Raw genomic sequence first — 26895 nt, 5'->3', positions numbered from 1 at the left:
TTCACTTACTATAGCCTTCACTTCTTCGCTTTTGCATTTTCCATATTCAATCACATCTTTGAGGTCTGGGAGCATTATTATCACCAGTGTTTTAAATTCCGCGTCTGTTAGGTTGGTTATCTCCTCATTACTTATTTCTCCCACTGGTACCTTGATCTGTTCCCTCCTTTGGGCCATACTTCTTTGTCTCAATTTGACAGGCTTCTGTGTTTGCCTCTGTGTCTTAGGTAGAGCTGTCACATCTGTAAGGGGCGGAGCCTTAGGTATTCGTCAGTGTAGGGTGACCCATTTCCCCACTCTGTGGTGGCGCTGTATGTGGGGGAGGGGTCCAAGAGGGAACAATGTCACTTGCTCAGCACTTGCCCCTTCTCCAATTACTTCACCCACTTCCCATATGGGACTGGTGCCTCTCTAGCTATTGCCCTGGCCGTGGTTTCCTGAGTGAAATGTTCTAGGACCATTGAGCCTCTAAACAAATGGACTCTGCTGAGAGACCGACAGTTTCCTCCTCTGCTCCAACCCCCACTGGTTTGCACAGTCAGAAGCAATGAGGCTTTATTTTCCCTGGCGCTGAAACTGTGAGCTGCACAGTCTGGTCTGGTGCTGGGAGCGCTCCCCAGGTGTCCCTCCCTACTTTTTAAAATGTGTTTCTGCATTTTCCGCTGGCCAGCCACAGCCACTGTTACCGCCATTGCCGCCGTTGCCTCCACACTGCCTCCTCTCTGCCCCAGCTCCGCCCCTCCTACCTGTCTGGATGAGTATTTCTCTTCTTTATATCTTTGTCTGCTGGACTTACATGCAGCTCCATTTCTGGAACTTCTGATTGTCTCCAATTTTGAGGTAGTTGTATTCCTTCTTAGTTGTGGAGGGAGATGTGGCATGTCTACCTATGCCTCCATCTTGGCAGGAAGTCCCTCTAATTTGTACAAAACTCTTTTCAACATCGGTCGGTTGCCTCTTGTATGCACCCTGACTGGGGATCGAACCTGCAACCTAGGCATGTGCCCTGACTGGGAATTAAACCCATTACCTTTTGGTTTGCTGCAACCAATTGAGCCACACTGACCAGGGCTCAATTTGTGCACAATTCTTTTTTTATTTTTAAACTTTATTTATTCATTTATTTTTATTTAGACAGGAGAATGGAGGGAGAAAGAGGATCCCATTTGTGTGAAATTTCTATAGCTGTATGTGCACACACACACACACACCAGACACACACTCAGGTGTCTGAATAGCCATCAAAATGTTAACACTGGTTATTTCTATGGGATTTCAGACAATTTTTACTTTATAATTTCTTATGTTATTTAAATGTTTTTACAATGAATAGTTGTTCAATTAGTAAAATATACTATTCAGTTTAGAAAAAGTTTACCTTTTTCCACTCCAAACTCTAGAGGCTCTGAGATCCAAATAACCTCCTTTTGCTTCTTTCTCATGGTGCCCTGTCCTCCTCTCCACCCCTCTCCTAATCCTGGAGGGCCCTTCCTTTCTCTCTCTTTCAGCTAGAAACCCCCACAATAGAGTGTAGACAGAAGCCTGCCCCATCTTGCTTCTGGGCCTTCAACATGGAGAAGGAAGACAGGTGGTGAAATGAAATCCTAGGGCTGGCTCATCAGTCTCCATGGGGCCACAAGGTACACCAGATCTGGGAGCCCCTTTTTAGATGAATATGCCAGTGCCCTTGCCTCTTGCTCAGCTGCTCAGGAGCCCTGTCTGCCCAGGACCTAGTTAAAACACAGAGAAGAGAGCTGCTCTCACCCCTTTGAGGGTGTCCCACCCAAGTCCAAACCTCCTCTCTACACTCACTCTCCTGTTGACTGCATCTAGCCTTGTGTCTCTAACCATGAACTATACGCTCTCCAGTCCCAAATTCATTTCTCCAGATTCTTCCTCTCCCCTATTCCACATCTCCACCCAACATCTATCAAGTATCTCAAAACAGAATTCTTGACTTTTTCACCCCCAAACTGGTCTTCCTCCATTATTCTATATCTCGTTAAATAACACCAACACGTGTCCAGTTGTTCACACTAAAAACCTTGGAGTGGTCCTCCAGTCTTTTCTCTTTCTCATCCTATATCCAGTCCATCAGCAAATCCTCTCAGCCGTATCTTCGAAATCATCTAAAATCTGTCTACTTATTCCCCACTCCCCACCCTCATTCCTGCCCAAGCCCTGTCACGTCTGGCCTAGACTATTGTCCCAGCCTCCTACATGATCTTCTTCCTGATTCTCTCTCACCCTCCCCTCCCCCAACCCTACCTGCAGGAGCAAGAGAAGGTGTCTAACTTTATAAATGAGATCTTACCACTCCCAGCTGAAGAGCCCTCCACGGACTTCCCATCACACTTGGAGCACAACCCACAGCCCTGCCGGGCCTCCTGGGCTCCCTGCCTGCCCCTCTCCCCTCACTCCCCCAAGCCTTGGCCTGCGCGGCTCCTTCTGCCTGGAGCACTCCATCCTCCCCAGACATTCAGTTCCTTTACTCTCTCACTTCATTCACATCTTCGCTCAGGTGCCTCTCCTCAGAGAGGCCCCTCTGCCTGTAAAATATCTCCTTCACTTCATTCCTTGCCTGTCTTTTCCTCATAGCCTTCATCCCTACTGGACAGTAGATCATAAACCTGGGAAGGACTTTGTAAACCTCATTCTCTGGCACCTAAAGCCGTACTTGGGCACAGTCAACATTTGCTCAGTTAATGAATTGAGAGGGTATTTGGATTTAAGTCAAGGTTCACAGAGATGTGGGGCGGCTCTGTGCCCAAGGGGCTGCATTCTGTAGCAATCACCTAATCACGGAAAACAAGGCGAGCCCGGTATATGGGTTTGGTGAGTGTTTTCTCAGAAAGGTGGGCAGCAGCAGGCAATCTGGCAAGGCAGTCCGAGTGTCTGAGAATCTGTCTCGGTCTCTCCCTGCTCAAGCCCACCTATCCACACAGACTAGTCAGCCCATCCCAGGATGGTCCCATGGGTGAGGCTGTTGACAGGACTCAGGCTTCCTTACCACTGTGCAGCCATTGTAGAGGTTATGCTGGTCCTTGTGGGCGTGGGCACAGAAGTCCATGCAGGCTGTGACCCCCGAGAAGGGCCGCCCTTCCTTCAGCCCCAGGCGGCAGTCGATCGCTATTTCCTCATTGGTCACCTGTGTGGAGGACCAAGGAGAGCTGCTCACGTGAATTGGGGTAAGTGGCCCTGATTATTTACCTGGGTAGGTCAGGTCTTGGGCAAGGGAAGTTAAGGATCACAGTCGCCTTCCCTTTGGGCTGCGGAATGGAGGTTTTCTGGCTGAGGCCCCTATAGGAATTACTTCCTCCTGGGTTGTCTCAAGCTCCCCTCGCCTCGTCTGGAGGGGGACTTGATGTGCCACTCAGATACATAAAAACGGTTCTTGCTTTTGAGTGCTCCACACCCTAGGTTAGAGGTGTGGTACAAGTGACAGGGAAGAGAAACTCAAGCCTCACCAACAGAAACCAGACCAGAGGTGGAGGAGGGGGCTGAAGACCAGAGACGGAGGAGAGAGAGACTGGGAGGCAGTCAATGTGGTGTGAAGCAGGGGTCTTATCAAAGAACTACATCCCTGCTGCATCTCTGGCTGGGCCTTTCCTGTAAGGAGAATGGAGGAGGAGCTCACCCCCCAGTTTCCTATCTTGGGGAGCATGGGCAGAGGAAAGCCCAGGACTCAGTACCTGGTTCTGGTAGGCCTGGGGGGCCAGTTGCTTGTACAGGGGAGCAACTTCAGTAGCCAGGTCCTGGAAACTCTTCCGGAGCACTTCTTCCTGTGGAGAGAAGAGCAGTGACATGTCCAGAGCAGCCCAGCTGGCCAACTCTACATGCTGGAAATCAGCCACCACTCCAGAACCACCCTGGGTTTCCACCGGGGAGACAGGAAGCAAGGTGCCACCAGATGTTTTTACAGCGTTCCTTCTGTGAGGCGTATGTTGTGCCATGTCTGATTTAAAGTTAGAGACACAAGTGCACCAGGAAAAGCCCCTGGCAGTCATCCTGCCTGCTAAGCTACTGTTCTTCCAGCACAGTGCTGCTCAGACCACCTCAGAACAGCTAGCTCCTGCTTGCAAGAGCCCCGCATCCTGGGTCAGAGGGTGGTATGGCAGCGGGCAAAGGTATAAGTGGTGAGTGTGGATTCTCCTTCCCATGTTACAGACAGGTGAATACCGGCTGAGAGGTGTGGTCAAGGTCTAGGCTAGAAGTTCCACAGCTACCCAGGCCCAGAGCCTGTCCTGAGCCAGGTACAGACAGATTTCAAAGCTCCATTCTCTATACCCACACCATTGGTGTGTTAGTCACAAGCCACATGTGGCTATTGAAATATAAATGAGTTTTAATTCAAATTATGTAAAATTAAAATTCAGGCCCCATTCAAATGCCCAAGAGCTACATGTGTTTCCTGTGGCTACTGTACTAGATAGCAGAGAACATTTCTATCACTGCAGAAAGTTGCAGTGGACAAGGCTGCCCTAAACGAAGCAGCAGCCCCTCCCACCCCCAGCGACATTTGGTGAAGTTTCAGGCATCCACAGCCCACTTCTGGCCCTCCAAGGGTAGTACTCAGGGTTGTAGAAGCTCCTAGTGGGCCTCTACAACCAGAGAAGGCATGAGGAGTTTCATAAAAGACTGCAAGAGAAAGAGGGAAGAAAAAAAGAAACAAGTTCACAGGATTAGAATGGAAGGAGCGAGATCGATGGCAGCCACCCACGACTGCACCTCCCTGGCTGCCACCCCGATGCAGCCTCCAGCACCACAGGCCCAAAGTCAGGACAGCACAAAGGGAGGCTCCTGCACTCTGGGGAGACACAGGCCTGAACTTAAGCCGTGGCTTCACCATTACTGCCATATGGCCTTGGGCAAGCCATGTGCCTCACCTGGAAAGTAAGGAGTAATGTGCCTAGGTCATAAGGGTGTCATGAATTAACTGAGATACCTGTGAGGCACTGGGCAGAGTACCCAGCACTTAGTAAGTGCACAGGAAATGGCAGCTGATGGAACAAGGGAAGTGTTTGTAAGACATTCAACCAATGCATTTTCATTCCTGGTAACTCCTTGCTCTTGGTGGCCCTGAGGCTCCTGCATTCATTGAAGCAACTGCATTTGCTGTTTCAGGGAGAGCAGATGCTGTCCTAAATAAAATTCCAGTGTCAAACCAGGCTATTAGACTAGCTCACACAACAGTTTAACAGTCAGGCTTTGGGGGAAAAAAGGACTCTAGATTTGAAGATGCTTCCTTGTACTTCTGAAAAGCAGAGCTGGAAGTATGAGCATAGAAGTTTACTTGTGTAGTACAAGTGTGCCCCAGAGAAGTCTCTGCATGTGTAAAAGGAGGAAGCTCCTCTGGTTTGAGGAGCTTGGAGAGATTTGAGACATGGTGGCTGGGGTCAAGATGTTGCCTGGAACCTAGCAAAGGGGCCCAGGATACCCTCCTTGCAGGAGCTCAGGCAGGAGAGAGGCAGGGAGGCGGGAGGGAAAATGACAGGCAGCTGAGACAGACCTGCACCTTCTTTGCATTTGGAACTCCAAGTGGAGACTGAATCCCAGATGGCCACCATCACATGGGCAACAGAGGGGAACTAGAAGAGTGGGAGGTGGCCTGACCTGATGCTCCTGGTTGCCACAGCCTGAGCAAGGCCAGCAGTGTAGACCCAGAGGACTCTTGTCCTATTGTTCACTGGGTTGGGAAGGAGGCCTGGCCTCCAATGAGGAGACTGCAGAGAGGAGGCCTCGGACCTAGAGGCCATACCTTGTGGACAACAGCTCAGTGCCCCAGAGGCAGGCCAGGCCCCTCGTAAGAAGAAAACCAGACAACTGCACAGAGACGTCCTCCCAGCAACCAGACAGGATGAGGGATGCCTTGGGAAGTCCGGCACTGGCCCAGAGCCTGGGCCAAGGACCAGGGGCCCTCTTCCTGACACCTCCCAAACCCAGAAGGAGGTCTTGGGAAGAATGGAGGAAAGAAATTACCCTTTAAAATCACAACTATCAACAACAGAAGCTAAAAAATAAAAACAAAAACAAAAACAAACTAAAAGCAGACAACCAGAGTGGGAACAGAATCATAGGTATGGGGAGTATGTGGAAGGTTATCAGCTAGGAAGGGGAAGAGGGGAGAAGGAGGGAAATGGTGCAGGAATTAAGAAGCATAGTAAGAGGGTGCAGAACAGAAGGGGATGTTAATATCATAGGAAAGGGTAAAGTCAAGGAACTTATATGCATGAACCATGGACATGAACTAAGGGCTGTGGGACTGATGTGGGGGGGTTGAGCTGGGTGGAGGGGAGCAAAGGGAAAAGAAATTGGGACAACTGTAACAGCATAATCAATAAAACATACCAAAAAAAAAAAAAAAGGAAAAAAGAAAAAAAATTACCCTTTAAAAGGGTCAAATTCTGATGAGAAATTTAAATATTTACTTTAAAGAGATGGTTTTAAACTGAAAGAGCCTAAAGTACTTGTAATTGGGAAGCCTAATTTTTCACTCACTCCCCTCCTCCACGTATTTCCCACATAAACTTATTTCGCAATAAGGTCAGTTAAGAAAAATAAAGCAAGCTCCATTTTCTGTTCATCTGAGTTGTGGTGTGTCCACCACCCAACTTAGACAAGTAAAGACACCAGGTGCAATAGGATGAGTGGAAGGGTCCTGCTGCTCCCATGGGTTCCTCACCTCTTTGGGGTTGTCCCCTGCAAGGCGGAACTTGCGAGGTGTCTTGCTTCGAGCATATTTGCAGCCGTTGAAGTACATGCTCCAGGAACAACCAAAGGAGAAGGAGGCGCCACAGGTGTTGGGGTCTTTGCCTTGGCAAGCACAGGTCCGGCTGCAACACACATCACGTGTTAGGCATAGATACATTTTTTTTTTCTGTTCTAGGATCTTCCTCCTCCCTCAGAGGTAGGCCCTGCTGAGGTCTGGCATCCAGTGGACTCCCAGTGATGGGGCCATCCCTTCTCACTCTCAACTCCTTTCTCAAATTTCCTTGAGAGGCAGCTCTCTGAAGCCTGTTCTGTTCCCACTCCTGAGCCTGGAGGTCTGAGAGTCTGTTGTTGGGTGGAGCTCACTGGTTGTCTGAGACAGGTGGGAAGAATGTACTAAAAATCCAATAAGGTCTTTGCCTTAATCTAGTATCTTGACCAGCTCTTAACACAGACCACACAGACAGGGGAATGACATGAACCACAGGGTGTGAACACACCTGCTTCCTGCAGGCCTACGTACTGACAGACTTTTAAACAAACACCGACATTACAATTCAACCCTGAATGAAATCCAGAAACAACTGATATGCTCCTCAACAGGGGGAATGGACAAACTGTGATACAACCATGCAGTGGTATACTACTCAGCAGTGAAAAGGGATTGGCTATTGATGCACATCCACAGATGATGTTTGGAAATACTGTGCTCAGGGAAAGAAGAGAGACTCCAAAGGCTACACACTGTAAGGGTCCATTTATATAACATTCTTGAAAAGGACAGGAAACAAGATTGGTGGTTGCTGCGGTGGAGGAGACAGCCTGTCTATAAAGGGGTATAGGGAATATTTTTAGATGTTCTATATCTTGGTTATGATGGTCAATGCTACATGACTGTAAACATTTGCCAAACTCTTCAAACTGTGTACCTCAAAGGATAAATTTTATGGTAAGTAAAAATACCTTAATTTAAAAAATGGAAAAAAAAAAGAAAAAGAAAAACCTCTCAGGGTAGGTTTTGTGTGTACCATTGATGCCCTATATTAGTGGGACACTTACACACACTTTTCCACATTTGTTACCATCATTAGAGCCTCAGATTTGATTGGGGCACAACAGCAAAGCTGAGTCACATCAATAGACCCTCCCCAGCCAGGTCCAGAACCCAGGTCAGGGTCCATGGGGAAGCATTCTTTTCACCCCAGGCAAAGAGGGCCCTGGATGGGACAAGTGCTTTTCCCAGACTGCCCAGAGTCCCTGCATCTGCTGCCCAGGGCCCTGCCCACGTACTCGTCATTGAGGCCACATCTCCGGCTGGTTGGGTTCCCATACTTCCGGAGGGTGTCAGTGAGCTCCTGGTAAAGGGTGTCTCCAAGGCTGCGGGGGATGCCCTCCCAAGCCAGGATGAGGATGACGATCACGGCGTTCTGGCAGTGGTGGCCCGCCCGGTGCCGCACCAGGCAGAGCAGCTTCTCCTCCAGGGTGTGCCTGCGGATCACCTGCAGGGATGCAGGGCAGGGTGGGTGCCTTTAACCACAGGGAGCTAGGCATCCACGTTCCTCTGCACAAGAGGCCACACACCCCTCACCTCTGCACCTGGGGTGCAGGTCTTTAGGGCAGTGTCCTGAGGGTGTCACCGCCACAGAGGCTGAGACCGTTATAATTAGGGAATGAAAAACACAAAAGTTACCTTTTTTAAGAGGAAAATAATTATTACAAAAGCTAAGCTATTAATGATTTATGTAGACACAGGAATACAAATAGAGATAAAATTGTAAGCCAACATATATCTGGAGAACTTTATGTTGTCCTAAAACACCTGCAGAGACAATGCTGCACATCTGTGTGTTTTTGGTTAAAAAGCAAGGACCTTGGTGCCACGGAAATGAGTTTCTGGCAGTTCCTCAAAAAGCTAAATATACAATTACCATACACCTAGTCAAGTCCTCTCTTAGGAATATAACCAAGGGAACTGAGGGCAGGGGCTCCAGCAGATACTTGTAGCCTCATGCTCTGAGCAGCATTATTTGCAACAGCCAGTATCCATCAACTGATGAATGTAAAAGCACAATGTGGCACATCTGTACAATAGAATATTAATCTATCTTAAAAAGGAATGAAATTCTGACACATGACACAGCATGGATGAATCTTGAGAACGTTATGCTAAGTGAAAGAAGCCAGACACAGCAGGGCAAATATTCTATGGTTCCACTTAAATGAGGTACCTAGAACAGGTAAATTCTACAGAGTAGAGAATGGTAGTTGCCAGGTGCTGAGAGAGAAGAGGGGATGTGGGGTGCTTGTTCTTTTTCTTATTTTAAGTATATTTTATTGATTACACTATTTCAGTTGTCCCAATTTTATTTACCCCTTTGCCGTCCTCCCCCCAGTAAGTCCTTTCCCTCCAGCAACCCCTGCCCCCTTAGTTCATGTCCACGGGTCATGCATATAAGTTCTTAGGCTTCTCCATTTACTTTATTATTCTTAATGTCCCCACTCTGTTTCGTACCTACCAATTATGCTTTAAAAAAAAAAGTGCTTTATTGATTATGCTGTTACAGTTGTCCCAATTTCCTTTTGTTCCCCTCCATCCAGTGACCCCCCCTCCCTCCAGTTGTCCCCTCCTTAGTCCATGCCCATTGGTTGTGCAGATAGTTCTTCTCAACATCTTCCTGTCTACTCCACTACCTCCTACTACGCTTCTTAATTCCTGTACTATCAACCTTTCTCCCCTTCCCCCTCCCTGCTGACCTCCCCTCATAATGTTCCCCATACCTATAATTCTTTTCCCACTCTCGTTACCTACTTAGTTTGCCTTTGTTTCAATTCCCTAGCTTCTATTGTTGGTTGTTGTGATACAGTTTTCATTTTAATATTCATAGTTTTGATCCTCTTTCTCCTAAACAAGTCCCTTTAACATTTCATATAACAGTGGTTTGGATCTGATGAACTCCTTCACTTTACTTTGTCCTGGAAGCACCTTCTCTGCCCTTCTATTCTGAATGACAGCTTCACTGGATAGAGTTATCGTGGTTGTAGGGTTTTGCTTTTCATTACTTTGAATATTTCTTGCCAGTCCCTTCTTGCCTGCAGTGTTTCTTTTGAGAAATCAGCTGACAGTCTTATTGGGACCCCTTTGTATGTAATTCTCTTCTCTCTTGCTGCTTTTAAGATTCTCTCTTTATCCTTAATTTTTGACATTTTGATGATAATGTGTCTTGGTGTGGTTCTCCCTGGGTCCAGTTATTTTGGAACTCTCTGTTCTTCCTGGACCTGTAAGTCTATTTCCTTCCCCAAGTTAGGGAAGTTCTGCTTCATTATTTTTTCACATAATTTTTCAATTTCTAGTTCTTTTTCACCTTCTGGTGAAGCGGATGTTGGCCCGCTTACAGCTATCCCATAGGTTTCTGAGCCTCTCCTCATTTTCCTCACTTTTTGTTTCCTCTTTCTGCACTGGTTGACTGTTTGTTCCTTCCCTATGTTCCGATTTGTTGATTTGATCCCTGGTTTTCTTTTCCTCACCACTTGTTTCATATGTGTTTTCATTCATTTCAGCAGGACTAGACTTCGTTCCTTCCCTGTCTTGTTTAAGATCTGCTGTCAGGTCTGTAAGCTTTCTTATAACCAGAGCTCTGAAATGTGCCTCCGAAAAATTTCCTACCTGCTGATCCGTTAGATCAGAGATTTGCTGGCTGGTCAGCTGCGTGATTGGGATCTCTATCATGATCTATGCCATCCTGACAGTTTTATGTTTACCTTTGCTTCCTGGGCGGGGCTGTCACACCTCCTACGCAATAGTGGGCAGAGTCCCATACACTTGTCACTACCTGGCAACCCTTCTCACCATGCTGTGGTGTTTTGTGGGAGGGCAGGGGTCCAAGAAGGATTCTTGCCATTTACTCTCCGCTGAGAGACCAGGAGCTTCCTTCTCTGTCCCCACCCCCTCCGGCCTTCACAGTCTGAGGCAACGGGGAGGTCTGCCTTCCCAGCATTGGAATTGCGAGCTGATGGGTCTGGTCTGCAGCTGGGCGTGCTCCCCACGTGTTTCTCACCTCTTTTTAAATACGGGTGTCTGTGCTTACCGCTGTCCCACTGCTGTCACCGTAGCTGTCACAGCTTGACCTCTCTGTCCCGGCTTTACCCCTCTTACCTGTCCTGATGAGCACCACTTCCTTATAACTTCATACATTGGACTTCCATGTAGCTTTATTTTCTGGAACTTCTGGTTATTTCTGGTTTTGAGGTAGATGTATCCCTTCTTAGTTGTGGAGGGAGACAGAGTGTGTCAGTCTAGGCCTCCATCTTGGCTAGAAGTTCCAATTATGCTTCTTGATCTCTGCAACTTCCTCTCCTACTTTCACTCTTCCCCCTCCCTGTTGATAATCCTCCATATGAGCTCCATATCTATGGCTCTGTTCCTGTTCTAGCTGTTTGCTTAGTTTGGTTTTGTTTTTTAGATTCATTTGTTGATAGCTGTGAGTCTGTTGTCATTTTAATGTTCATCGTTTTGATCTTTTCCTTTTTCTTAAGTAAGTCCCTTTAACATTTCATACAATAAGGGCTTGGTGATGATGAACTCCTTTAGCTTTACCTTGTCTTGGAAGCACTTTATCTGCCCTTCCATTCTACATGATAGCTTTGCTGGGTAGAGTCAATCTAGGTTCTAGGTCCTTGCTTTTCATCACATTGAATACTTCTTGCCAGCCTCTTCTTGCCTGCAAAGCTTCTTTTGAGAAATCAGCTGACTGTCTTATGGGAACTCCTTTGTAGGCAATTCTCTTTTTGTTTCTTGCTGCTTTTAAGATTCTCTCTTTATCTTTCACCTTTGGCATTTTAATTATGATGTGTCTTGGTGTAGTCCTCTTTACATCCAACTTGTTTGGGACTCTCTGTGCTTCCTGGATTTGTATGTCTATTTCCTTCACCCAATCTGGGGAGTTTTCCTTCGTTATTTTTTCAAATAAGTTTTCAATTTCTTGCTCTTCCTCTTCTCCATCTGATATCCCTATGATTTGGATGCTGGTATGTTTAAAGTTGTTTTAGAGGTTCCTAAGCCTCTCCTCACTTTTTTTCAATTCTTGTTTCTTCATTCTGTATTGGCTGACTGTTTATTTCTTCCTTATGTTGTAATATGTTGATTTGAACCCTAGCTTCCTTCCCTTCACTATTTGTTTCATGTGGATTTGCCTTAATTTCACTCAGTGTAGCCTTCACTTCTTCCCTTATGCATTTACTGTACTCAATCATTTCTGTGAGCATTGTTATCACCAGTATTTTGAACTCTGTGTCTATTAAGTTGGCTACTTCCTCATCACTTAGTTCTCCCTCTGGAGCCTTGATCTGCTCCCTCTTTTGGGCCATACTTCTTTGTCTCCTCTGCTTGACAGCCTCCTGTGTTTGTCCTTGTGTCTTAGTTAGAGCTGCTGCACCTGTTACATTGTAAGTGGTGGAGCCTTAGGTACTTGTCAGTGCTGGGTGACCCACTTCACTGTTTTGTGGTGCTGAGTGTGGGGAAGGGGTCAGAGAGGGAACAGTGCTGCCTGCTTGACACTTGCTCCTTTTCCAGTCACTTCCCTTGCTTCCTGTATGCAACTGGAGCCCCACTAGCTGTTGTCCTGGTGATGGTTTCAGAGTGGGTAGGCTTGTGGATGTTCTGGGACCATGGGTCCCTCTAAACAGACTCTCCTGAGAGACAGGCAGTTCCTACTGTCACCCCAACCTCCACTGGTTTTCACAGCCAGGAGCAATGAGGCTTTTATTTTCCTGGTGCTAGAACTGTGAGCTGTGCCGTCTGTCCTGGCGCTGGGATTGCTCTCCAGCTGTCCCTCCCAGCTTTTATTATGTGTGATCACTTGTTCCATCACAGGATGCAGCCGCTGCCTTGCCACTACCACCTATGCCACCACACCGTGTCCTCTCTGCCCCAGGTCCCTGGCTCTGCCCTTCCTACCCATCTGGATGAGTATTACTACTTTATATCTTTGTCTGTTGGACTTACATAGTTAGATTTTCTAGCAGTTCTGGTTGTTTTTTTATTTTGTTTTGTGGCAGTTGTAACCCTTATGATTGTGCACGAAGGCAAAGAATGTCTACCTATACCTCATCTTGGCAGGAAAAAGGGGAGTACTTGTTTAATGGACAGAGTTTCAGTATGGGACAATGGAAAAGTTTTGGAACTAGATTGTGGTGATAGTTGCATCACAATGTGCATGCACTTGATGTCATTGAACTGTATACTTAAAAATGGCAAAAATGGATCAACTTCCGGCCAAGATGGATACCTAGACAGACACACTGTGTCTCACTCCACACCTAAGAAGGAATACAACTACCTCAAAACTAGAGACAACCAGAAGTTCCAGAATATCGAGCTGTGTGGAAGTCCAACAAAGAAAGATATAAAAAAGAAATACTCATCCAGACCAGGTAGGAGGGGCAGACCTAGGGCAGAAAGGACGGGGTGTGGTGGCGGCAGCAGGAGGCCAGCAGAAAGCACAGTCAAACATTTTAAAAAGTTGAGAGGAGAGGGAAACCTGGGGAGTGCTCCCAGCACCAGACCAGCCAGCACAACTCACAGTTCCAGCACCGAGGATAATAAAGCCTCATTGCTTCTGACTGTGCAAACCAGTGGGGGTTGGGGTGGAGGCAGAAACTACCAGTCTCTCAGCAGAGTCCATTTGTTTAAAGGGCCCCCACAGTCCTAGAACGTCCGCGGACCCACCCACTCTGGGAACAATGGCCAGGGCAATAAAATATACTTAGAAAAAATAAATGGCAAAAATGGCAAATTTTATGTTCTATCTATTTTAATACAATTAAAAAATTAGTACTGTAATAAACCAAAACCCACTGAATTATGTACTTTAAATGGCTCAGTAGTATATGAGTTATACCTCAATCAAGCTGCTGATTCAAAAGCAAGGGCCTTGACCCTATGCTGCTCTGCTTCTCAGGATCTGGCCATTTCCCCCCCCAGGTTCTCCCCTCACTCCTCAAACACTGGGCTGGCTCACAAGGCATAGGGTCCTGGGAGCTGGAGAATGATCCCGTGTAATTCTGTAACTAGGTAAGATGGTGTGGATGAAGGGGGGAAATTGGGAAGGGCTCTCAGCGGCAGACTGAGGGACAAGGACTCAAGTAGGGGGTTCTAAGGACTATAAGCAGGGGGCTTACTTATGTAAATGGCTTCATGCTATAGAATGGGGGGGGCAGATGGCTGAAAGACCAGACATGACACAAGCACAAAGTCCTGAACTAGGTCAGTGGGGAATGAAATAGGAAAAGAAATGAATTCTGAGATATTTAGGAGAAAGGTGATTTGGGGACGACCTGAATATAGGAATTGAGGGACAGGGAAAAGTCTTAAGTGACTTCCACATTTTGTGCTGTAAACGCGTGAGTAGTCGTGTTTACTGGTTGTGTCACTGGTCAGTGTTGTTAACGGGAACATGCAGGACTGAGGCCCTTTGCAACACCCAAGTGCCTGTTTCCAGTAGGCCCAAGAGAGGGGTTTGGGGGATAGGAGACATCAGAGCTGGGGACAAACTTGGTCACGAGTATGTCAGTGTCAAAGGGGTATCCAGGCAGGTGACAGGCCTGCTGTGAGACTAGGGAGTGGCGTGGACCACAGTACAGTGAAAAGCACTTGCATCTTCAAAAGGAAGAAACAAGTCCTCTTCATCAACTGCTGCTTACAGGAAATTCCAGCCTAATGTAGCTATCTCTTGCAATTTTGCAAGAAGAAAATAGAAATTCAGATTATTACTTGTAATCTCCCCTTAAAAATATGTGAGCACAAAATTCAATTTCTTTTATTGTGGTAAAATATACCTGACATAAAATTTACCATTTTAGCTCTTTTTAAGTGTACAGTTCAGAGGCACTAAGTACATTCACATCGTTGTGCAACCATCACCAGAATTTTTCCATCTCCAGAACTTTTCCATCTCCAGAACTTTTCCAGCTTCCAAAACAAACTCTGTATCGTTAAACACGAACTTTCCACTGTCCCCCAAATGCAGCCCCTGGTAACTGCTCCTACCTTCTCTCCCCATGAATTTGACTACTTTGGGGACTCATGTAAGTGGAATCATATAATATTTGTCCTTTTATGACTGGCTTATTTCATTTAGCATAATGTGTTCAAGGTTCATCCCTGTTGTGGCATGTGTCAGAATTTCCTTCAAAATTTTAAAGGAAACCTTACATGCTAAACAAAACCCATTGCTGGGCCATGAGTTCCTTCTTTGAACCTTCATTAAATACAAAGGTGTGAAGGCATGGGTTAGATACCAGATAAGAACAGGCATGTGCACAGATAGACACAGGCTGACAAAGGTCATTTACCACTGTACCTCACTCTGAGTGAGCCATGTGTGCGTTCACTCTGCCTTTCTGTCTTAGCCCACATGACTCTCCTCACCAGGAATGCTTCTGCTCTCTCTTCTGCCCGTTTGATATGGCCCTGTACTCACAACCCCATGCACGTCCACATTCTCTGGGAGGCCTGGCCTGACATTCCTCTCGTCACTCATGTCCCTGCCCCTGAACCCTGCAGCACCAAGTCTGCCTCTCCATGTGAAAACATGATTATTCATGCCTCTGTGATGTTATTTTGTGTGTCTCGACATCATAAGCCGCTGGAACATAGGGACAGAGTTTTCTTTCCATTTTCTCTGCATGTCCCCCTTCCGTGTGCCCAGCACAGCCACCCAATGACCTTGCTGCTGCTGCTGTTCATGCTGCAGTGGTTCTAGAAATCTCTTTGTGGACTGGACGTAGAAGGTCAGAAAACTGTTTGGGTGAAATTGGGGTCTGAGTCACTGCCAGCTCCCTGCTGAGACACCTAGGATGCCCTATAAGAAACTGGTTCAAAAGCAAGGCAGGGGCAAGGCTGTCCCTGACCCTGCCTAACCTAGCCCTTTCCAGATAGGAGACAAAAACATCAGAAACTCTGGGCACACAGAGCGTGCAGTGGAGTCTCTCTGCAGTTGGCCACAGTGGGGCCCAGACTTCAGTTAGAGGTCTTCTCTGGCCTCAAACACGAGGACAGTATGAGCTGGGCATAATGACTTGAGTAGTTCCAGGGCCCGCCTAAGATGCCAGGGGCTGGCATTTAAGCAAAAGGAGGTCAAATAGCTGAGACTAGGGGAAAAGGACCCTAACTAAGCACCAGAGGCCAGCTCCAAGGTTCCCTAGACAGGGAATGTGTCTGCTCCCTCCACACAGCCCAGCCCTGGAGAGTGAGGCACAGCCCAGGCTGCAGAGCCACAACACTCACCCACTTCGCGATGGGGCAGCCGCGTGAGCTCTTCCCCTCCTTCCCGGTGTAGATGACCTTCTCGATTCGGATGGCTTTCCCCTTCTCTCCATACCTGGAGAGGGAGACAGAAGCACCCTTCGCTCAGAGGGACCCAAAGGAGAGCAACTTACAGTAAGAAGGCAAGCCTCAGTGGGTTTCTAGTTACTGTGGGGGCAACAGAGAAGAAAGAGAAAAGTGTAAATGTTTATTCTGTGCTAAGAGCTTCTGGGGCACAGTGGCCACTTCCCGGTTCTTGGGGCCTCTGGTCCATCTGGCCCAACTCTGCCCCAGGGAGAAGTCCAGCAGAATGTCCCTGTTTATTGCCTCTGAGCCTCCAGGAAGGTGGTCAAATCAAAGGCCAAACACAAGCATTTATGTCTAGTCCTGTTAGCTGAGTCACCCTGGGAGCTACTTATAAATTCAATTAAATAAAGAAAATAGATGGGGAAATCCTTATTGTTCTCTTTCAACCATCCCCAGCTGACATTTGAACATGATAAGGGCAGCTGAGGCCAGGGAGAAGTGACCCTACAAAGCACAAACTGGCTCCGAGATTCCATTGGATAGCAAACACATCTGGTTCCCACACCATACTTCTGCCCTGGCCCACAGACATGTGCACACACCCAGGGATCCTGAGATCAGATAATTAACCAAAGTACTTCTGGGTGATGAAACTACAGCCCCCAGAGCTGAAGTGGCCTGCTCAAGGCCACACAACTACCTGGGGGTAATGATGCTTAAAGTCCAGCCCAGTGGACAAGGACTGTAGCCAAATGACTGAACTTTTCCAAGCCTCAGTTTCCTCATCTGTAAAATGGAGATAAAAACGATTTCTTCCTCCTAGCCTTGGAAAAAAGATCAAATGAAGTAATCCACATGGAGTGCATTATTTAAAGTGCTTTGAAGTTCTTGGCATGAGGGAAGAGTCCAACAGACATTAATTATTCTTAGTAACATAAACAGTCATCTTACTGAACTATCTTATTTTTAATAGCTTTTTACTTTCATGTACAGTACCAGATCACCTGCGAATAATGGTCGTTTGCCACCTCCCCCTTTTTAACTCTTTATGCCTCTATTTCAGCCTCTTGTCTCTGTACTGACCAGCGCTGCCAAAGTACTACCAGGCATCTTGGCTTACTTCCTGACTTAACCGGAAATGTTCCCAACTACTCATCACTGAGCATGAAGCTCACTGACTTTGGGATAGTTACTTTGAAAGGGTCTCCTGTTCTAAGGATTTTTAATCAAGAATTGACTAACTTTATTAACCAGGGTCACCCCAATAAATGTAATACATTTTTTTTAATGTTAAAAAATTGATGACTTTTATCAAATACATTTTTAGCATCTAAGGAGACAGATAAGTGAATGATTTTTCTCAATTGGTCAATTAACATGATATGCTATTTTAACAGACTTTCTAAAGATAAACTATCCTTGGATTTCTAGAGTGAATCCAATTTGGTCTCAGCATATTATTTTAATAGACTATTTAATAGAGGGTAATGTTATCATAGCTATTACAGTTATACATGTTAGCATACGTATACAGTTACACAAATGCTCTCTCTCACTCCACTTCTGGAAATCTCTACCTGAAATAACTGTGTAAATACACCAAGATTTAGGAACAAGATATGCATTGTTGCATCAATAACAGAAAAATCAGAAACGACTTAAGTGTCCAGCATAGGACTGGCTAAATAAAATATAATACATTTTCATAAATGAAAAACATGTAGCCATCTAAAAGGATTCGACAGAATTACATGTACTGACATGGATGAAATTAAGGGGGAGGAAAGCAGTTGCAAACAGTGGGTAGAGGTGACTGATCCCATTTGGTTCAAAATTTCTTTATAACCATATGTAGATCTTTGTAAATGCTTACAAAAAATTTAAAGGTAAGCACGGTTTTTCTTAAAGTTTCTTCTGCGAAGGTGAATTGCTACAGAGCTTTATTCACTCTAAACTTCTTTGAAAAGGCCTCTTGTAGAAATGTTTTATTTTTGTAATTGGAAAAGAGAACTAATATTTTTTAAATGCTGATCTAAGGTTTCTCCGAGTTCTCTGTTTCACTCAAGGTCTCAGTGAAGAGGTGCAAACTGTTTCTGATAATTAGCACATTAAAATTCTAAGGCTGTGTGAGTCCCGTATAGAATGTGCTTGCAGACAGCACCCTGGGAGTTTCCACAGCATGGTTTGGCTCAAGGGGACAAGACCAGATAGTGCTGCTTTTGTCTGGGTCCCGGAAAACATGCAATTCTACAAGATTTATCAGGAAGTGGCCCATGAGGGCAGAGGCTGGGCACTTTGTGAGTGCTGGCGTTGCTGTGGGAAGAACAGCCGGAGGTGACTGCACCGCTTTCACTTGAACGGACAGGATATCGTGTTCCCCACAGGAGGGTGAGCTGAGGACACTGACTCGGGCTTCCTGAGTAGGACCTTCACCACCATCCCACCCTTGAGAGAAAAGCTTCCTGCAGTGAACTTCATATTCCAGAGCAAATAAAAGGGCCAAGCCCTGAATGATCAGCTAGACATTGCTTGTTAAACCAGAACTCAGTGTTTAAAGACAACCAGCCAACTCAAGATTTCTTTTTTCTTAAATGTCTTACTTTCTGGCCTATCATTAAGAATCTCTTTTAGAACACAGATGAATTCCTAGACCCTAAACTAAGTCTGCAAGAATGGACTGATACCTTATCCGCAAGGGTAACCTAATCATCCTAGCCAGTGGTTCTTCAAGGGTGGTGACAGGGCCAGCGTCACCTAGAAACCTGGGAGGAGTGCACACTCCAGGTCACCCCCAGACCGGCTAGGTCACAGACTCGGGGCTGTGGGCCCATAATCTGTGCCGTCACAAGCCCTCCAGGAGACTGAAGCACACTCACGTTTGAGAACCACTGATCTAAAGTGGTGCTTCTTTGGGTTTACCTCTATCAAACAGTAATGAGACCAGCTCCCCAACACTCAGAGGAACAGTGCTGGTTCTTCATGTCTAGAATGAACTTTTAATGCACTCCTCATAGGCAGAGAATCCTCTTCCAGCTAGAGGCCACATGGCTCTGAGCAGCACATCATTCTCAGATATGCCTTAGAACAACTGATTCTAATTAAAAGTGTCAATGAGGAGGTGGGTCACCAGGAGGGATGGAACACCTAATAAATTGGGATGATATTTTAGGATTCCGTTTCAACTACTCTTCCTTTCTCCAAATCTTTCCCAGGTAAGCTAAAAGCACCAGTGTCTCCTTGATTTGTTTGCTTCCCCTCCTGCCTTTAGCCAACTCCTGAGAGTGGAGTGGTCCTGCATTGGAAGGGGCAGGTCTAGGGAAAGAGACAGCCTGAATCACTCACAAACTAGACGCCCAGCCGGGTTCTTTTCATCAATTGTTCATTCCCCTTCTTGTTCCAAAAGGAACTTAAAGACATGTCTATGATAAAAATGGCAGGTGATGGAATCAGAGAAAAAGTGGAAACAGAGAGACATGATGTTGGTACACAAAAGGCAAACAGTAGGGTCTTGGGTGTATTTTGAGATGAACCTGCAACATTTCATCATATAAGAAATCAAGGAAGCTAATGGAGACTCCTTAGGGTCACGTCAAAAGGGATCAGGAGTGAACCTGAATAGGCTCTCATTGGCTGAAGAAGAAAAATTACATTCCTCCTAACGGGGGGTACACAAATCTGGCTCTAAGCTTACAAGCAGCCAACAAAGATGCAAACGCAATCTGTTACATGATTTACAAGTTCCTCAAGGTAAAAATAGATCAGTCACTGAGGAAAAACACAAGTATTCCTGGTCTTGAGAGAAACTCCTTCCTTGATTCAGTTTCTGAAGAATCTATATTTGGCTATTATTTTTAAAGCAATGAGGAAGAGAGAGATGAAACCTCAACTTTATTATTATCTCTTCATCCTTGTTTAAAAACATAGTCTTCTATAACTAGAAGTTATTTAGACAGCTATCTAGATATCTCATAAAACTGTGACCAAGAAACACACACACACACACACACACACACACACACAGTATCCCAGATCATACATTTGACTCCCCAACAGCCCTCAATCTGCAAATATTAGTGAGAATCCCTAACAAAAATCAATGGCCAAAATGATGCCCCTCCCAACCTTGGAACTGCAACACCCAGGCATGCACGTACAACACACACCCTGTTTTAAATATGTTGCATTCTCATTGACTCAGAGGTGCCCCTTCAACCAGGCTTGAATGTACAGACTGGGTCTTTGATCAACTGTTTTTCTGATGGGCTACTTTGAATACACATGTTTCCAGATGGTACAGGAGAATGAAGAGTGATTACAGCAGATCCCTGTCTTCCATCCACCTTACCTTTTATTCATTCAGGGGTGCTCTGAGTTATTCAGTTAAAAATCATGTTTCCTGCTACATTAATGAAAGGGTTAGTCTGATTCCCCCAGTCAGACAAAATCTGGTTCCCAAATTCGTGGAAACTTGGAGCCACTCAGCCTTCCACACATGTATGAACAAACATGTTTATGTCTATATAATCTTTGCCTTTACTATTAAAATACTAATGCTTATTATAAAATAATGCAGTCATTACACGGGTATATGAGGTAGACACTCTCTATGTAGTAGATACTAGTAAACACTAAGTGTTTTACACATAATCAATTCAGTTTATCCTCACAACTCTCCTATAATGTGTGCACTTCTATCACTCCATTTTGCAGATAAGAAAACTGAGTCACAGAGAATCTGAGTGGCTCAGCAGTAAGTGGGTAGACCAGGACTGACTGGACCTTAGTTTAGCTTCAGTGTCCATGTGCTCTCAGCCACTGAGCTATTTTACCTCTCCATATACTGGAATTCATAGCATTTAATAGCTGCTGTGGACATATATACAGGTTTTAAAATCTCTATCATACAAACTGCTTTAAAAAACCAAAAGAGAGCTATTAAGTAAATTGAGTTTGAATTAAAGTGTCAATATAAACTCACAATGTATTTAATCACTAAATAATAACAAAAATAAAAAACCTACACACACATTTTCGCTCTTTCTACTTAAATGGTCTAGAAACAATGAGCGACCCAATGGCAATCAGCATGCCCAGCACCCAGAGTCTGTTTTCTAAATGCTTTTTCCCATAATAAAAGGAACCAGGACTTCTTGGATAAGTGTACAATGTGAGCCCAGAACACTGTGTCATGAGAAATCAAGAAGCTAGTATAGATTCCTAGGGTCATGTAAAAAGGATTCAGGAGGCAACCACTGGCCAAAGATGAGACAATGCAATCCTCCCAGATGAAGTACAAAATATCACCTATAAAGTAGTTTTGAAAAAAAAAGAAAGGAAAAACAATCTGATTCTTATCAAGTGTTCAGCTCAAACTAAAAAAAGAAAAAAAAATCTGATTCTGATCAAGCCTTTAGATCTAACTACCAATTTATAGGATGTAGGGCAGAAGACATGTTAAACATACTACAGGAAATCTAGCAACAAAATTCACACCATGAGAAACTCTATAGGATATATAACCATTTAACCACATTTGGCAGACCTACAGATTGAAAGAACCCCAGAAACAACAGGAGTAAGAATCCCACATTCAACAGTCTGAATATTAATATTTCTTTCTGTATGTTGTCAGGTACAAGGCAGTAAGAACGAGAGGTGTTTAAAATCCCTGTTCTAATAACAACTTGTCCATTTCTCCTTGAACATCTGTGCATCACTCACCGCTCCTCCATGAGTTCCCGGATAGAGGCTACGGTGGGGCCAGATCCCAGGTGAGTGTAATACGGACCTTCATCTTTCTCCACTATTTGTTCTGCAGAAATACAGAGGAAACATTAATTGGAGAAGGCAATTCATCAACATTCATTTGGAAAGGCAAACCAATAGGAAAATTAATGGGCGCAGTATAAAACAGAAAATTCAAATGGCTTATAAACATGTGACAATGTGTTCAACCCCATTAGAAATCAGGAAATACAGGGGACTTCCGCCCAAGATGGAGACCTAGACAGACATGCTGTGTCTCCCTCCACAACTAAGAAGGAATACAACTACCGCAAAACTAGAGACAACCAGAAGTTCCAGAAAATCAAGCTGCATGGAAGTCCAACAAGCAAAGATATAAAGAAGAAATACTCATCCAGACAGGTAGGAGGGGTGGAGCCAGGGCAGACAGGATGCGGTACGGCAGTAGCAGGCCAGCAGAAAGTGCAGCCACACGTTTTAAAAAGTAGGGAGGGACACCTGGGGAGCACTCCCAGCACCAGACCAGACCGCACAGCTCACGGTCCCAGCACTGGGGAAAATAAAGTCTCATTGCTTCTGACTGTGCAAACCAGTGGGGCTGGGGCGGAGGAAAAAACTGCAGGTCTCTCAGCAGAGTCCATTTGTTTAAAGGGTCCCCAAAGTCCCAGAACATCTGCAGACCCACCCACTCTGGGAACAATGGCCAGGGCAACAGCTAGAGAGGTGCCAGTCTCATACGAAAGTGGAAAAGGGGGTGAGTGCTGAGCAAGCGGTATTATTCCCTCTCAGACTGCTCCCTCACATAATGTGCCATAACGTGGTGAACTGGGTCATCCATACTGATGAATACCTAAGGCTCTGCCCCTTACAACATAACAGGTGCAACTGCTCTGCCTAAGACACAGAAGTAAACAAACACAGGAGCCTGTCAAGATGCGTAGACAGAGAAGTATGGCCCCAAATGGGGAATGCATCGAGGTTCCAGTGGGAAAACAAAGCGATGAGGAGACAGCCATCCTAACAGACGAAGAGACAGACAACCTAACAGATGCAGAGCTCAAAACACTGGTGATAGAGATGCTCACAGGGTTGACAGATATGCTTGAGTACAGCAAACGCATAAGGAAAGAAGTGAAGCCTATGGTAAATGAAATGAAGGAAGATTCACACAAAATCAATGGTGAGGGGAAGGACACTGGGGTTCAAATCAATGATTTGAAACATAAGGAAGAAAAAAACAGTCAACCAATACAGAATGAGGAAACAAGAATGGAAAAAAATGAGGAGAGGCTTAGGAACCTCTGGGACAACTTTAAACGTGCCAACATCCAAATCATAGGGGTGCCATAAGGAGAAGAGGAAGAGCAAGAAATTGAAAGCTTATGTGAAAAAATAACGATGGAAAGCTTCCATAATTTGGTGAAGGAAATAGACAGACAAGTCTAGGAAGCACAGAGAGTCCCAAACAAGCTAGACCCAAGGAGGATCACACCAAGACACATCATATTAAAATGCTAAAGTTTCAAGCTAAAGAGAGAATCTTAAAAGCAGCAAGAGAAAAGCAGGGAGTTACCTACAAAGAAGTGCCAGTAAGATTATCAGCTGATTTCTCAAAAGAAAATTTGCAGGCAAGAAGAGATTGGCAAGAAGTTTTGAATGTGATGAAAAACAAGAACCTCCAACCAAGATTACTCTACCCAGCAAAGCTATCATTTAGAATGGAAGGGCAGAGAAAGTGGTTCCCAGACAACGTAAAGCAAAAGGAGTTCATCATCACCAAGCCCTTATTATATGAAATGGTAAAGGGACTTATTTAAGAAAAGGAAGATCAAAACTATGAACACTAAAATTACAACAAACTCACAACTATCAACATCTGAATCTAAAAAATAAAGACAAAATCCAACTATCTGAATCTAAAAAATAAAAACAAAATCCAACTAAGCAAACCAGAATAGGAACAGAATCATAGGCATGGGGATCATTTGGAGGCTTATCAGCTGGGAGGGGGGAGAGGAAGAAATGGGGATATGGTGCAGGGATTAAGAAGCATAATCAGTTGGTACAAAATAGACAGGGGGAAGTTAAGAATAATATAGGAAAGGGTGAAGCCAAAGAACTTATATGCATGACCCATGGACATGAACTAAGTGGGGTGGGATTGCTGGAGGGAAGTGGGGTACTGGGCAGAGGGGAGAAAAGGGGAAAAAACTTGGAACTACTGTAACAACATAATCAATAAAATATACTTAAAAGAAATCAGGAAATACAAATTGAATGAAATACCATTACATATAAGCAAAATTGGCAAAATTTTAAAAATATAATAAAACCATGTGTTGTCAAGACTGTGGTCCAACTACACTGGGACTTAATTTATCATCATACATATTATAGACCAGGGGTCGGCGAACAACTCCATTCCAGGTATCCACACAAATGGACTGAAAACTAGGACTCAACAGTACTTGTATGCTCATGTTCATAGCAGCATTATTTATAAGAGCCAAAGGTGAAAACAACACAAGTGCCCAGCAACAAACAAATAAAATGTGGTCCAGCCATGCAATGTTAGTCTACCCCCCAAAAAATATCAAGTCTGGCACCTGTTACAACATAGATGAACCTTGAAAATATTAGGCTAAGTGAAATAAGTCAGACGCAGAAGGACAAATATTGCATGATTCCACTTATATGAATTATCTAGAATAGGCACATTTTTTGAGATAAAAATTATAGAGATTATCAGGCCTGGGAGGATTGGAGAAATGGAGTTATTACTTAATGGATGCAGAGTTTCTGTTTAGGGTGATGAAAAGGTTTTGGAAATAGAAAGTGGTGATTACTGCACAATATTGTAAATGTAATTAACACTACTTCCCCCTGGCTGGTTTGGCTCAGTGGATTGAGCGTCGGCCTGCGAGCTAAGTGTCGCTGGTTCGATCTTCCAGTCAGGGCACATCAGAGAAGGAAAACTCTGATTTCAAAAACCTCCGCTGCCTTGCTGCATACCTCTTCGGGGGAAAGGCTAAGGGAGTAAACCCCGACAGAAAATCCGGAGCCGGAGTCCCTAAGGCGGTTTGACGTTGTAGTCAACACCGGCAACTCCTGCGGCGCACCTGAAGCCAAGCTGTATTGACTCCGTCTTTCCCTTGGACCCTTCAGCTGCGAAGAGAGGGGGGGTCTGCTGCATGGGCAACAGCAGACCCTCCATATCACCCTGCCCAGGCTCTGTAGCTTCAGCTTCACTGGAGAGGACACTCCAGCGTCATCGTAAGATGTCGATTCAACACGGGAGGAGACAGATACCGTGTCACTCCCGAGTCGGACTGCACAGCCATTCTCGGCGGTGCAGATAGACTCTTAAGAAGCTACACCATCGTCTCTCGAGACGGACGGCTGCCGCTGCCGCCGCCACCGCCGCCACCGACGAATTAACACTACTACACTGTACAATTAAAAATGGTGAAAATGCAAATTTTATGTGATATATATTTTACTATAATTTTAAAAAGAAAGGAATGATGTACTGATTCATACTACAATGTGGCTGACCCTCAAAAACATTATACTAAGTCAAAGAATCCAGACATAAAAGATCACATATTGTATGATTCGATTCATATAAAATATCCAGAATAAGTAAATTCATAGAAACAGGAAGCAGATTGGTGGTTGCCAGAGGCCAGGAGGAGAGAGAAGCAGAAAGTAACTACTTAATGGGTTTTATTTTGGAGTGATGAAAACTTTTTTGGAACTAGACAGGTGGTGGTTGCACAACATCGTGAATGTACTAAATGCCATTGAATTATTCACTTTAAAATGATTAATTTTATGTTATGTATAATTTCCTAAAACCTTTTAAGAAAGGGGGCAACTACCGATTCACATAACTACATGGATAGGTTTTAAAAAACTTTATACAAATACTGTACTACAGGTTGAAAGTTTGTTTCATGCCTAAGAAGGCATGACAACTAAAAGCAATGTGGTGTCCTGCACTGGGTCTCAGAACAGAAAAGAGACATTAGTGGAAAAAGGTTTTTAAATGTACCATAATTGTGTAAGACATTTATGTTAGGGGAAGCTGGGTAAAGAGAATACAGGAACTCTCTCTACCAACTTTATAACTCTACTATAAATGTAAAGTTATTTCAAAATAAAAAGTTAAAAAATTTTTTAAAAGACAAAAACAAAAAACTACACAGGGGGTCCTAACTTGCTGATCCTGTCTGTCCTAGGTGAAATCTTGGCCACATGTATCGAAATATATACAAGAATTTTCATAGCAACATTATTTGCCGTTGTCAAACATGGCAACAACACACAACCCAGTAACAGTGGCACAGGTAAATGCAATGTAGCAGAGTCATATAATGGCATACATCCAGCCTGAGAACTGACACCCTGCAGGAGCACAGTGAATACTACACCATGGTGAGTGGAAGAAGAACAGCAGAGAATAAATAAAGCAAGATTACATTGAAATAATGTTCAAAATCAGGCTCAACTGAACTATATTGTTTAGAGAGCCACAGGTGGTAAAATTACTAGGCTGACATCTAAAATTGCAGATATTCAACAATTTTTTTCCTACCAAAAAAAAAAAAAAAAGGCTATTTCATATGGTTCAACCTCTAGCTAAAGAAAAACAAGGAGATCATTGTCACAAGTTAAGAGAACGATTACCTCTGAAGGATGGGAGAGGAATGTGTTCAGAAAAGCATATAGGGGACATCTGGGAAACTAAAAATGGTCTACTTCTTGGTCTAGGTGGTGGTTACACAAGTGTTTATCTTATATATTTTCATTATACAGTGTATGAGTGTTTTGTGTATTTTTCTATATAGTATTGCAATTCACTATTTTTTAAATGTAAAAAGAATTTATGTATCTATTCTGTTCAGAACAGAATGCTCAGCTTTATGGGGGCAACAAAACAGGATAATAACCAACTGAGCCCTGATAAAGTCTACCATGTGGCTGGGTAGATAAGACCCACACATAAGAAGGTATCTTATGGCATTTCAAGTCAATAGGCAAGATCAATTTTTTAATGCATGGTTTTGGGATAACTGGGGGAAAAGTCTGATCCATACTTAACACCCTATCCC

The 26895-nt window shown here is 44.6% G+C and overlaps 1 protein-coding gene across 3 annotated transcripts in view; it reads right to left on the bottom strand.

Annotated features, from left to right (window-relative positions):
- The window catches only part of TET3 (tet methylcytosine dioxygenase 3), a 111325-nt gene that overhangs the window by 8668 nt on the left and 75762 nt on the right, over window positions 1-26895 (bottom strand). For all 3 annotated transcript variants that reach the window (XM_090281526.1, XM_090281527.1, XM_090281528.1), the window contains 6 exons: window positions 21758-21848; window positions 15992-16085; window positions 7999-8207; window positions 6683-6833; window positions 3693-3782; window positions 3011-3148 (listed from right to left, as the gene is read on the bottom strand). In XM_090281526.1, the coding sequence (XP_090137652.1) occupies window positions 3011-3148; window positions 3693-3782; window positions 6683-6833; window positions 7999-8207; window positions 15992-16085; window positions 21758-21848 (773 nt within the window). The remainder of the gene's footprint in view (window positions 1-3010; window positions 3149-3692; window positions 3783-6682; window positions 6834-7998; window positions 8208-15991; window positions 16086-21757; window positions 21849-26895) is intronic.

This window comes from Furipterus horrens, unplaced genomic scaffold (assembly GCF_987537825.1).
Source record: "Furipterus horrens unplaced genomic scaffold, mFurHor1.1.pri manual_scaffold_6, whole genome shotgun sequence".
NCBI lineage: Eukaryota > Metazoa > Chordata > Mammalia > Chiroptera > Furipteridae > Furipterus > Furipterus horrens.
The sequence above is the reverse complement of the archived record's forward strand: the minus strand, read 5'-3'. Positions and strand labels throughout refer to the sequence as shown.